This window comes from Caloenas nicobarica, chromosome 4 (assembly GCF_036013445.1).
Source record: "Caloenas nicobarica isolate bCalNic1 chromosome 4, bCalNic1.hap1, whole genome shotgun sequence".
Classification (NCBI taxonomy): Eukaryota; Metazoa; Chordata; class Aves; order Columbiformes; family Columbidae; genus Caloenas; species Caloenas nicobarica.
The window spans coordinates 41366618-41380085 of NC_088248.1; the positions used below are offsets into that span (position 1 = coordinate 41366618).

Sequence of the window (13468 nt, forward strand, 5' to 3'; positions counted from 1 at the left end):
TCCATTGAAATGCTAGAGTAACACCAGGTTTGGCCAAACTATCAGACCTCCTCTATACTAGAAAGCTATCAGGTCTTTTTTTTCTTTCTATGTTTTGCTGCATGTTTTCAATGTCAAGCTATCTGTGCTACTACAAATCTTTTTAACCCCAGAGTCTTTTCCAGTGTTATGGTTGATGGTCAGATCATACATTTTATCCCAAACTAAGTGATACCTTGTATGGACTTCTTCTTCCTCATAATGCAAGGGCTCTATAGCCCTTCCCATGATTTTCTGGGGGGTGTTTCACTTATCCAAGGAGTTGCTCCAGTTGAGGGGGTGAGGGCTGTGTAAGTGATGTATCCTATGTAGGTATGTGGGCATATACAGATATACACGCTGTGTAATCTTCTACAGTTCTCCCTTGCAGTAAACCCTTTCCCTAATCCCTTCTAGGGTGATTTGGTAGAAACTACAGATATGTAGCTATAACATGTAGGGTTGTTGAAGAGCTAGGGCAGGAATCTAAAGAACAGGGACTCAGTATATATCATTTTGTTTTCAGCTTTCAAGGACACAGTGTTGCTGTGGATTTCAGGATATTTACATAAATCACTCTCTTAAATTATTCTCATGTTTCCTTTACGTGCTCCCATGTTACTGTCCCCATGTATATGTGAACACAGGGAAGACTTAATGGTGAATCTGCATGTGCATAAATTTTGAATAAAGGTAAACTGGCCCTGAGTATGTAAGTTTAGTAGTAACTTTAGATTTACAGAAAACTGCTGAATTTCAGTACAAGTAAGGATGAAAGAATCTCTTCCTTTGAAAATCATGTACACTTCACAGATTCTTTTGGTAAAATAGAGGATTCTTTTTTGAAAACTTGTTCTTGTACCACTACATGGGGTCTTTCTACCTCCTGCATAGCTGTTGTAATCCCTACAAGAGTATTTATAGGAAAATACCTTACTCAAACTTACAGCTTTCCAGCTGCATTATACATGTTTGCACATCCATTGGAAAATTTTTGAGATCCATCGGACAGGACAGTATTAAAGTTAATCTGAAAGAACACCAAAAAATGTTAAAAATATACCACAAAAATGCCATAGAATTGCACAGGAAGAATGCATGAAAACACTGGAAGTGATTAGAAATAGAAGAAAACATATTATTTATTAGAAAGCTCTTGAAAGGGATGTATATTAGCTGATCCCATTTCACTTGCTTAGCCTAGTATGACAATCTGGAAAAGAATTATTACAGAGTTTCACAAAACCACATTTTTCAGTAGGGTTGCCTAACTTTACAGGAAATCTAAAAGAATGCAACAACAGCATGCTTTTTTGTGCTACAGTGGAATTATTGTACTGTTACAGTATATCAAATCCTTGACGTAAAACTTACCCAGATTTGCAAGAATTTCATAACAGATGCCAGCTGCAAATCATGGTGGCAAAGTAATTTATGTGTTATTGTCCTAAAATACGGTTCTTAAATTGTCAACACAAAGGTTTAAAATAACATTTTATGATATTGATAGACTGAAATACGGCTGTAATTTTGAACTGCAGCTGTATTTCATGTTAGTCCTGATACTTCCTGTGAAATACTTTGCAAACTATAAGCAAAAGAGGTATTTTTACATTTTATATCAGTACAATAACTTATCTTTAGAGTGATACTTCTCAGAGAATGAGAAAGAAGAATGTTAGAGGTAAAGGGACATGTTTTCCCTCACTGGCCGAGTTTAGGTATCCATTCATAATTCAGGGTCATGACTGCACCTTTCTTCTTGCTAAAAAATATCTTGTGTGAAAATTTTGCCCCATATTCATTTATCAGTTTAGTTGATAGAATGTTCTCCAAAAACCCGAGTGGCCTGAGTTCAATTTGTTACAAGACTTTTTCCGTTCACTTGTTTTTGGCATAGGGGCTAATGGGAAGTGGGCAGTAGGCAGCAAGCATGGCTGTATACTGTTCATACATTAATGTTACCATTAATGTGGTATCATAAAAGCATGCAAAGCAAAACACTAAGTGGGCAAGAGGTATATTTATTTTGAAAAACAGAACATTTTGCACAAATAGCTCACTGGATTAATACCAAATCGATACCATGTCTAATGGGGCTTTAGTATACTCATATCTAATGAGTCTCTCATTAGATCAGGTTTTTGAAGACAGTGGTAAAATGTCTACTAATATCTGTATTAATGAAAGGAAAGTGGGGAGAAAAGTAGAATAACTGTATTTTGTCAACACTTATATGTGATTGCTGCTTACAGCTTCTTAAACCTTTTCAAAAGTTACTTTCCACTTTTCTCTCCATCTCCAGCAGTAAGTGAACTATTCTTTAAATCTCATGCTTCCTTTAACAGGTCATGTTTCCATGTTGAAGTGCAACTGCGATATCCAAAAGGGTGAATAAGAAATAACATTGGATTGTCATCACGTTGGATGCTACAGTGTGTGAAACTCGTACATAGGCCAGCTCAGATTATAATAATCCAGGGCTATTTACGCTGTGGACATGTCCTAGTTACTCTAGGCTCAGTAGCTGTACTTTAAAATGGGAAATATACTTTTCTTATTATTTTTACTATATGCATGCCTAATTGAGGGATCATTTTCTATTTTAGTATTAACAGTGGACTGCAATTATGATAAAGTCCTGTATTCAAAACTTACAACTACTTTAGTTATAGTTCTGCATGCCTAACAACTGAAGATATCCATGGGAAATTCTTAGGCACACTTTGAGCTTCTATCTGAAAAAAATACTTTAATTAGTGACTCACCTGATGGAATAAAGTACATTTCCATTTTTGAAAATTCGCAGCAGCTTGTTATCTGTTGTAACTTCATGAAAGTTGGCACCTTTTTCATTAGCAAAGAACAAATCAGGTTTCCAGATTGAATCCAGCATGGATGGATCTAAGTCTAAAGAGTCATCTGGATATTCACTATATGCGAGGCGTGGATCATTCCAATTCTGACGGAGAAAGATGTTCACTCGGTAATCCTGAATGAAAGAGAAAACAATCAAAGCTTTATCAAACATAGGGATTTAGCTTTTATTTCATTTCTTAGCCATGTAATCCTCTGTCCATCTGTGGATGACAAAAGAATTACTTAGCTGAATGCCAGCATGATACCTATTTGTATTAGTGGGGACACAATGGATAAGAGTAAAGATGCATTTCAGGGCAATTGAGAAAATCCCAAGCTAAGGAAATCCAACTTCTGTGTACAGTTCATATAACTCCAGATAACTTTACCCCTATAGCAGCTTTGTCTTGAAATCAAAATGAGAAAAGCATTAAGAGAATTTTATGGAGTTACCTTTTTCTGCCCAACTCCTGGCAGGAACATTCCTACTTCCCTCTCTTAGGCAGTGAGAATCTGTCCCACTGTATGGGAGCCTTGATTCATTTATTTTTTTCTCTCTCTAATCCTTAAATATTTTTGACCCACTACTTAGGATTTTTGTGCCTCAGTTCTCTATTGAAAATTATGTGAGCAATAACTTGCAACACAGCTGTCTGAGGAGGACACATGTTCCTCCTCCGTTCAAATATGGTAGAGATCATATAAATCCTTATGATAAACTAGCTTAGGTACAAGTGGAGTTGCCTTGATTCCTACAGACGGTCCTGTTTTAATCAATGGTTCTTTTATAAAAAAGCTGAGTGGAGTGCTTCAGATTTCTGGAAGTCAGTTTGGAGTTGCAGATACTCTGTCAGAGAGTATGTTGTATTATAGCTGCAAAATTTCTTCAAACTTTACTATTCTGAACAACGAAAATATTTGTTTTCAAATAAGAGTGAATATTAGCATCTCATTAAATTATATACAGAACTGAGAGATTTGAGACACCGAGCATAAGGACATAGGGACTATATTTTATTGGTCATAATAAGATTTTTCTCATTCTTTGCACTACTGCATTGGTGGAAGAAGATAAAAATGAAATAGAAACAAAAACGTGTTAGGTAGAGATTGGAAATGATAGCTGGTTGTTAGAGTTTATGTGACACTTCTGAATGTAATAGAAGTAAATAACATGTTTATTTGAAAAAAAAGACAATGAAAATTAATTTTAAAAGGAAAACTTTTTGAGTCATAATGGGAAATGAAGAGTTCAAGGCTTGAGCAATACAATTTGGCCAATAACTATGGGTAGTAGTTACTAGCTAAAACCCCACTGGTGTAGAAATTGTGGGTACTGTTGAAATTCCAGTGTTGCATCAATATTTGGTATTATGAAACTTGGAACATGTACTCATAAAGTTGTGAGAATCATACTAACAGAATGATATAATAAAAGAAAACTGTAACCTCAATATGCAATGTTTATTCATGAGAAATAGTTTTTTATATCTTCAGCATACTGCTGGTTTGGTCAATTTAATTACTCAGCTAGAATAAAGGTTGTCAAAGATGCTAAAAACTTGCTTACCAAGCATTTGTTGCTTCATAATCAAATACTGCATATCATATAAAGACAGTCCCAGCAGAGGATTTTATATTCATATAACCTTATAAATTTTCAAGACAAAGCCAGTTAGTGAAAAACTACACCTGGAGAATGAAATTAATTCATATTCATGTCTGCTGAAAACAACAAAGAGGCTCTCTGGCCAAATTGAAGCATACAACATTAAATGCCAGGTGGAAAAAGTGTAGGATTTGTTAACCAGTGTTTTTTGTTCATTCGTGTGGGGTTTGTTTGTTTGGTTGTTGTTGTTTGGTTGGTTTTTTTTCTCTTAATGGTAATTAGTTTGTTAACCCTGCCTTCAGAAAAGGACTGAAAGAAATTTCTCTTATTTTTCGTCATGGCTAGTGAGAGCCTTAAGAGCCATAAAAAGTTCTTAAGAGAAGCTGTCGGTGTTTTTGATAATTAGCACCATGGTGTGATGAAATCAGAGCCAGGGATGTCTACTTTACAGCTGTAGAAACAAGTTGTCGTGGTGGTTTTTTCCCCCCCCCCCCCCTACAGTAAGCCAAAACCCTTAGACAAGCTTGTGCCTCAGTGTTCATAGAACTGAGCTTCCATGCAGCAAAAGGACATAATAGCCCCTGAAATACCCTTATTTCTTTGCATGATATCCCGAATACCTTGTAGTACCAGTTCCTCTTCCAAATTCCCGTATGAAATCAAAAGGCCAGGAAGAAGCAGAACATGGAAGCACTGAAGGTGCTACTGCCTGTTCCAACATGTGGGCTCATCGTGCTGAAGGAAACATTAACTCTAAACCAGGGGCACTGGGCGTGAGCACTGCAACTCTCAGGACTTCATCTGCACTTTGGCCAAACCCAAGCTTTACTTTTTAATTTATATAAGCTGAAGTATGTCTGTTTATTTTACTTTTCTCTCTAGAATGTGGTAAGCTAATGAATGGGATTACTTATAGAGTAAGAGATTTCTTGTGTACAAAACAGTAGAGGTGAAAGATGCATAGCAGGAAGTTGAAATGAAAATGGAAATTAGAGGAAGACAAATGGTGGGATGTGTTCTAGGTTACATTAAGCTATTCTGTATGTCTGTTTGCCTAGAACTTACTGGTTTAAATTGTTTCCAGCTTTTAAGATGAAAAAAATACCAGTTAAATTTTTCATTGAAGCAATTGAAGCCATTTTTCACTGTTCTCTCCCCTGAAAAGTCTGACTTAATTTGGCTGTCATTATTCACTAAAAAAATTCTAATCTATCAAAAGGAAAGGGATATATTTGACTGCTATTCTATGAAAGACAAGTATTAAGCGTCTCAGTTTATGATTACACATTGTGAGCATAAGGCTTAACTACTTTAAACAAATAGGGTTGTTTGAGAATTAATCTGCCAGAATTGGGATTTAAAAGAATTGTTTTCCTACAAGAGAATTACTATTCTTACATGCAACTTGCCTGGAGGGGTGACTCCCCACTCAAATAACTCTGTGCTGGGGAGGTTCCTTGAAGGGAGAGCGAAATCATCCTTTAAGTTGCAGTGACTTCCACAGCCGGTTCTATAACCTCAAGGCTGCCATGGTCTGAAGCGCTGCTGTGCCCTGGTTCTACAGAATGAGACTTATTTATGGGTCTGCACTTGCTTCACCATCCTTTGAAACCCTAAGCCACAGAGTGGACTTTCTTAGAGGGTCAGGATACTGTTCATCTGCTTCATAGGGCTCAATAAAATCAAAACTAGGAAATCAGGTAATTTCTCTTTGCTGTCCATGCTGAGGCCATTATGGACTCCAGTACTAACATTTTGATTAGCAATTTCAAGCACACAGAGAAATCTAAAATTCTTACAGAATATTTTGATTTCTTCTTCGTTATACTGATGAAGATAGAGCTATATTCCCATCGATTACAGAATATAGCTAGAACGCCTTATGGAAACTTTCACAAAAATCCTCAAGGCATTAATTGCCTGACTCTCACTGGTTTCTTTAATGTATTTTTAATAGGCGCTGTATGTGGAATCCTTCTAGATTTGAGAGATGTATAAAGCAAATTTCCAAAGTATGCCCTTCATTTCAACATTGTCTATCACCTGCTCTCATAATTTATGAATGCTGCTATTTGAGCCAAATAATCAAATTTTCATTCCTAAATGAATAATCTTCCAGAGCTCTACCTTTTACAGTTCCAAATACTACTATAATTGTGACTAATATATCCATCTAAGTGAAATCTAGATTTGCCTTTTGCATAATGTAGTCAAATAAGTCTTGCTTTATTTGTCCTAGCTCACTGTAGAATTTTAATGTGGAAATCTTATGGACTTTCCAAGAATATTGCTAAGACTAAATTTAAAGGCACCATGAGAAATATTGTTCTTGTGAAGAACTTTATTTTAAGCTGATAACTATGGCAATTTTTTGTTCATGTCCATTAAAGATCTGTATTGACTTCTGGTGAAGTCATAAAAAATAGCACAGACAGCAGATGCATTTACTAAAGTATAAAATAAAAATATTTGTTCATTAAGTTTCTAACAAACTGTAGGAAAAATGTAAAGAATTGTTTGAACATATTTTTACTAATGTTAGTAACTTCATGTGTTGTAAGTGCTTAAAAACCAGTCAAGAGCTAAGCCCCATATTTGTAGATTCTATGCACGCACAAACTATCAGCCTCCCAATGGTCAGATTTCTCCCTTTTCAGGTTTCTACAGCTGTTGCTAACAGCTCCATTGGACATAATGCTGGAAAAGCTTTTTGCAAAGGCACAGACTGGAATTTACTTTGTTGTAGTGAAAGCTGAATATGATCTTCTGTACCTAGAAATTTATCATGGATGTACTGGGCAGACCTGCTCATGCGAAGGCTGAAGTGAGGAATGAAAATTAACAGGGGGACCTGTAGCAAAAGGAAGGCAGAACTTGAGGGAAGAGGGAACAATTTAAATTATTTCAGCAGATGTTACAAGGGAGAGCTATACCTATCAGGAAGAATAAGACCCAAGGGAATCCTGGCCTAAAAAATTCACCAATGTCTTGAAGAGCCACTTCAAACTAAGTATAATTTTGTAACTATAGTGGGCTATTTATTTTATTGAATTTGTTTATCACCACATAGGGAACCAGAGTATTTGGTCATATCGTTAAGTGTGTCTTATCTTCTTCTGTCTCCCTCTAAGTGTGTCTTACCTTTCCTGCCTCTCCCTCTATCCATGCCTCCCCTCTCCCTGCAACCAAAAAAAAAAAAAAAAAAAAAAAAAGTTCTCAGGTGCTAAGTTATCAGGTATTCAGGTGCTAGTGGAATAGCATTAGTAGTTTCATATTTCATCATAACATCCTTGGTACATCAACCTAAAAAGGAATGCTGTAAAGCATATTTCAATTCCTTTTCTATTCTGTTTCTTGGGTAAATGAGAAATATCCTTTGCTTTTATTCTACAAAATATTACATTTGCCTTACACATTTTGTCTTCAAAATACTTTGACTTCTTAATCTTGGTGCAATTTGTTAAATAGGTTGCTTGCAACAGGCTAATTCAAAGCCCTTAGCAATTTTACCTTTTATATTTTAATTTTAATGTAGTACTGTAGAAAAGAAAAGTTAAACTTAAGAATAACTCCACAACTGGAAGATAAAAATGAAAACTAAGCAGAAAATGGTTGTTTTGTGAACCAGATGAGTGCTGCAAAATCCAGAATAGTACTGAATGCTAACAGTTTTATTTTGCAGTTTCTAAGATGAGTTTTTCCCTTGCAGCATATTATTTCTTAGTTTATCATAGCCAGAATTATTTATTTTTTTACTTAGAAAATGTCAGAAAAAGTGAAGGATGATTTGGGGTTTTGTTATAATGATATAAAGTCAGTAAAATGTGGGGACTTGATGGATACAGATTGTTTGTCATAGTGGTCTTCTCAAGTTTGCTCTCTCATTCTCACTGATATATGAAAAGCTACTATGTTACAGAACACATTAATAGGTTTAATTTTTACTGATGAGATTTTCTAAAGTTGCTATCTCAGTCTCTGAAAAACATGCAACTTGATATGCTTTTTATTGCTGAGTTGATTAGTATAATTAGTCAAGATGCCCTGCGGCATATTAGTACTTTGTGGTAATAACATCTTAATAGCTTCTTTTAATTTTAAATTTGTTCAGTAGCAGTAGGCATTATGGCTGCACTTTAGGTAACATATATACTGTGGGTAAATTGATGGGGTTTCCTTAGTTTTTCTTTGCTTATCTGAAAATTTCAGACTGGACCGAAAGCTGTTCAGCTAATGATTTCAATATACCTTTCATGAAATTTCCCTAGTATAGAAACAGATGTGTTTAAATTTAAGTAAGCCCCTCAAATTGGTAACACATTTTCCATGCAGGTTACCAATGTCAATGCAAAATCAAAGTAGAAGGACCTTGAAATTTACACTGACATTTGAGAAATGTAAATACAGTTTGTGTAATCTGAAGGATTCCCCTGTATTTCCTCATGCCTAATAGCTGGAATTCTACAATTACTGAGATTATTTATGGTGAGGCCTCGTCTGTAGTCATGCATGTTCAGAATAAGAACATATAGAAAAAGGTGCAGAAATGGATCATATAGGACTGCACAGGATAGCCAGTTCTGTGACAGCAGACAAGAAGAGTTTGATTTCTTTAAACTAGTAATACAAAGAACTTGTAGTATGACTTGATTGATAACTTGATTGCCATCTGTAAATATACTGAAGGGTAAATACTAGAGGGAGAAAACATTTTAAATCTAAGGAGAACAACAGCCTTAATTATCAATAAATTTAGGCTGGACCGAAATGTCTCATCCTTTTTTTTATCATGCTAATAAACATCAATCTTTTCACTGGCATGATTTATTATTGCAAATAAGGGGACTCTTATTTATTACATCTTTACATTATTATAGGTCTGAACTGCGGCAAGGATAGTGCATATATCTATGCTGTATGGCAGTTCAATTGACGAGTGAAAAAAAATTGCAACAGACTCCGTGCTCCACCATTAACTATAACTCATTAATCTGTACAAGATTTATCATAGCAGTTAAAGAGAAATTAACTGTGATTTAAATTTATCGCTGAATACTTAACTTTAATTGACACGTCAAATCTGTGTCAGAGTAACAAGATTTGACTAATGCCAAACATGCCTAAGAACATGCTTTCCTGTACTGAATAGCTGTAGGGCATTCATTAAAAGAAGAAATGTATATACCCTGTTGATTATGATAAAGAGTTTGTCTGACTCACAGAATCCTTCCCGATGATGTGTCTCTGGATAATTCCATAGGTGGAAGTTCTCTTTCCAGAACTGATTTTGGTAGTAAGAAATGATTTCATGAATTTTTCAGAACCATAGGATTCCTCCTTCAGAAAGGAATGTGTTCATTGACGTGCCTTAGGAGAATTCTTTCCTCTTGCAATTTTTCTTTCTAATCCTCTGACTTTTGCAATTTTGCTGTATCAGGGCAAGTATACACTTCCGTACACAAAGACACAGAAAACTTTCCTGTCTAGTCCTGCCTCAAGTTAGTTGGCTAAGTGCATAGTTGGTGATTAGGGTCTCTAGATTTGAGCCCTTGCAGGCTGAAGATGAGCAGTAAGGCCTGTTTCATTCCTGGATAAAAGCTCTAATCCTAGTCTGAAAATGGTGGGTGCTCTTACGCCTCCATTAAGTAGGACAGGCCAGATGGTTTGGGGATTTGGATGAGGGCTAACTTGCCTCTGAACTCAGGAAGCTTTAGGAAATTACTTGAGCTATTCAGAAAAGATTGTTGATGGGTTTCGGATGAAGAACTCTCTCTTTCTTTCTCCATGGATGTATAAAAGCAGATTTTAAGGTGTTCGTTAATATTTTTAATCTTTCTAGTCTTTTTGTTTGTCGGTTTTGTGGTTCTTTTTTTTTTTTGTTCATTTTTCTTACATTTCTGAACTACTAAGTATCCAGGTGGATGTCCTGTGAGTGGTTTTGTTAAAGTTTTAAGTGTTGCCTAATTCCTTTGCAGAGTTTGTCTCCAATAACTGCCCAGCAATACTCCTATTGAAGTCAATAGCACTAGAACTTACTTAGCAAAGAACTAGCTAAAACTAGGACTTCAAAACTGCTACGTGTAATATCAGGTGTCTCAGATTTCCTTACAAAATCAAAATTCAGAATTCAGCAAATAAGTATATACACTATCTGTGCACCAAGTGCCCTTCCTCGGTGTGTCACCTTCCTTCATAACCTTGGATTCCGAAGCAGTATGGTCTCTGTTAACATTCTGCCTGGGACAGATTAATGTCACTTGCTTTCTTTTCTTCTGGGTTGAGTAATATCTCATTCACCATCACTGTTAATGGTTCGGAGGATGAGAACGGATCTGTCACTACTCCAGTCTTTCCCTTACTGAAATTATGGGGTCACTTACAGGATGTTTATTAATACTGAGCTAACGGATGTTGTCATTCAACCCTTAGCTAAAATGATATAGTCAGTAGTTTCCGTGAGGACTCCCTGACTTTTAGCTTCTGGCTCTCTTCTCTTTATTACAAAACATTCAAAATGTGTTGAATTCCACAGCATGCTACAAAATTTACTTATTTTCCATAGATCTTAGGATGGAAACATTGCAAAATGGACAGGTTTAGTTAATTTCGGTGTTGAGGTTTTTTCTGATTTATTATCAGTAGCAATGGCTTGATTTTACTTTCTGTGCTCAGAAATAATTGTCATATTAAAAGTCAAAGCTAGTTAATATCTAGGATGTTTACTCTTAAGAAATAATTAAATGCAGTACTGACATACTATATAATAATATTTGTCACAGCTCTTACTGCATGTCCTGGAATATTTATTAATTGTAAATTGAATATGCTACTTCCATTGTTAATGGAAGTTGTGTGTTCCCAACTCCTAATGCATTACACTGAAATCACGTTTTGCAACGTGTTCGATGTAATTGCTTTTTTAAGCTTTAGCTCAGGGGCTTTTAAAATGTCTTTCAAGCAGTAGTATAAGGGATTAGATTAAAATGGACATGACGATTACACGAACAATCATCATGCACTAAGCCTCTGTCTTTGTTGATCTTTGCCATGTTCTCAGTTGACGAAAGATTATGTTGTTTTTTTTTTTTCTGGAGACAAATGATGTGTCCCTGAAGATACTTTTGCTCTAACAACGGAAAGGATTTCTTGCTAAGTGAAAAGTTGAGTTTTTCTGAGATTATTCATTTGTTCTTATTAAATTTTCTCTATATATGTTCTATATATTCCATGTTGTTAAGACATTTTACATGTTAGCACTTAGAGGCTTTCAATGAGAGAATGGGCTAGTAGTAGAAACCTTTATCGAAAACTTGTATTTGAAATGATCCTCTGCTTCTTGTCCTCAGGGAAATATAACCTAATTAGATCAAAGATGAATATGGGAATTCCATACTAACTTTCCCTACATCTTTTCTTGTGTCTGTAGGTAAACATGGCATTATCTAGAATATAATAAATAGGGTAAAATAAAAGGTAAAGCTGAACTAGCTCAAGTTCAGAAGCAGGGCCTGCTAATTGCAGCAGCTTGAAGACCTTCTAAAATGGGCTGTGGGAAGAGATCTTTCTCTAACTTTAAACAAATTTGATTAGATATGATTTATCTTTAAATCGATTGATAGGCATGAAGTGCACCAAATCTGCCAGGAAAATAATGTTGTTTTAGAAGTTCTACACTGATGCAATGGCAACAAATAAAAGTTAATGTCGACTTGAACTGTACCAATATTGAGGAGAAAGAGAACAATTTCTTTATCTACCCGAAGACATCTAGTGGCATTTGAAAAGCCCTAAGATATTCTGCCTTTTGGCTGCTGGTTCAAAAAAGATACGTCTCCTGCAATCCTATGCTATGTCTACCAGCCTATATAACCCAGGGACTCTTAGGGATTGTTAAGGCCATCTCTAAAAACACTAAATGCACTTAGGCAATGAAACAAAAATTGAACAGGCACAAACTCCATTCAGTATCCATTTGCTACCCTATTCCTTTCACAAATAAATTAATTTTATAGACCAGTGCATGTGGGTCTAGATGCGTGTCAAGGGAGAAAGAAGAAATGTCAAGTTCATGGGCTTCCACTACATCCATGATGAAGTGGAAGGAGAGGTTACTCATTGAAAAGTCAATCCTAACCTTATTTTGATAGATCTCAAATACGGTGGTTTGTAATACTACAGTCATACCAGAACAGTAGTCATAGGCGAAAATCTGAAACATTTTCCCTACATTTTGCTAAGCTGGGAAACGGTCTTGTCACACTGTCAGGTCTAGCATAAATATTTTAAAATTGCAGTAAAATTACAAAAAATGGATGAAAGACTTAACCAGTGTTGAGTATAAACATATATTTTGAAAAGTCTTCTTTTATATATAATATATAATATATAAAACAGACATTATATCAAGGCATGCAAATTTTTTATTTTATGTATTCAGTTTTCTGAAACTGTAGAGTACCCAGTTTCATAATGTTCACAAAAATAAAGAAAAACATATTGCAAAACAGAGAACTAATAAAGACTGACTAGAAACATTAAATTTTCAGTATTCTATCCCTTCAATCCTACTAGGAGTCAAGTAGCTAAAATGCATTCAATTTAAATCTATAAAAAAAGATACAATAACTAGAAAGAAGATTTTGAGAGATCCTACACACAATGTTTGTAGATGGAAAGCAGACTAGAAATCTTATTTAAGTAATCCTGTTATGCCCATAAATTAGCTTTTATATGTTCCTATATGTTTACATTTTGGAAATCTATTAACCGAAAATGAAAGCCACTGACTGAAAGATCAGGTAACGTAAACACTGTTTTGTTTTGGTTTTGTTTGTTTTTTAAAGCAAGGGAATAAATTCAGATTACGCAGAAGTTCTTTTCAAGATTATTGTTTTATCATTAAAAACAGGCAAAGAAATAGCGAATACATAATTTTTTCTCAGTTACGTTTATCCAATATATTTCTTTTAAACTCACTTTCAG

General features: G+C 35.2%; 1 protein-coding gene across 3 annotated transcripts in view; it reads right to left on the reverse strand.

The window, feature by feature from the left end:
- Positions 1–13468, reverse strand: part of GLRA3 (glycine receptor alpha 3) — an 81335-nt gene that overhangs the window by 33559 nt on the left and 34308 nt on the right. For all 3 annotated transcript variants that reach the window (XM_065634033.1, XM_065634035.1, XM_065634034.1), the window contains 2 exons: positions 2787–3010; positions 966–1048 (listed from right to left, as the gene is read on the reverse strand). In XM_065634033.1, coding sequence (XP_065490105.1) covers positions 966–1048; positions 2787–3010 — 307 coding nt within the window. The remainder of the gene's footprint in view (positions 1–965; positions 1049–2786; positions 3011–13468) is intronic.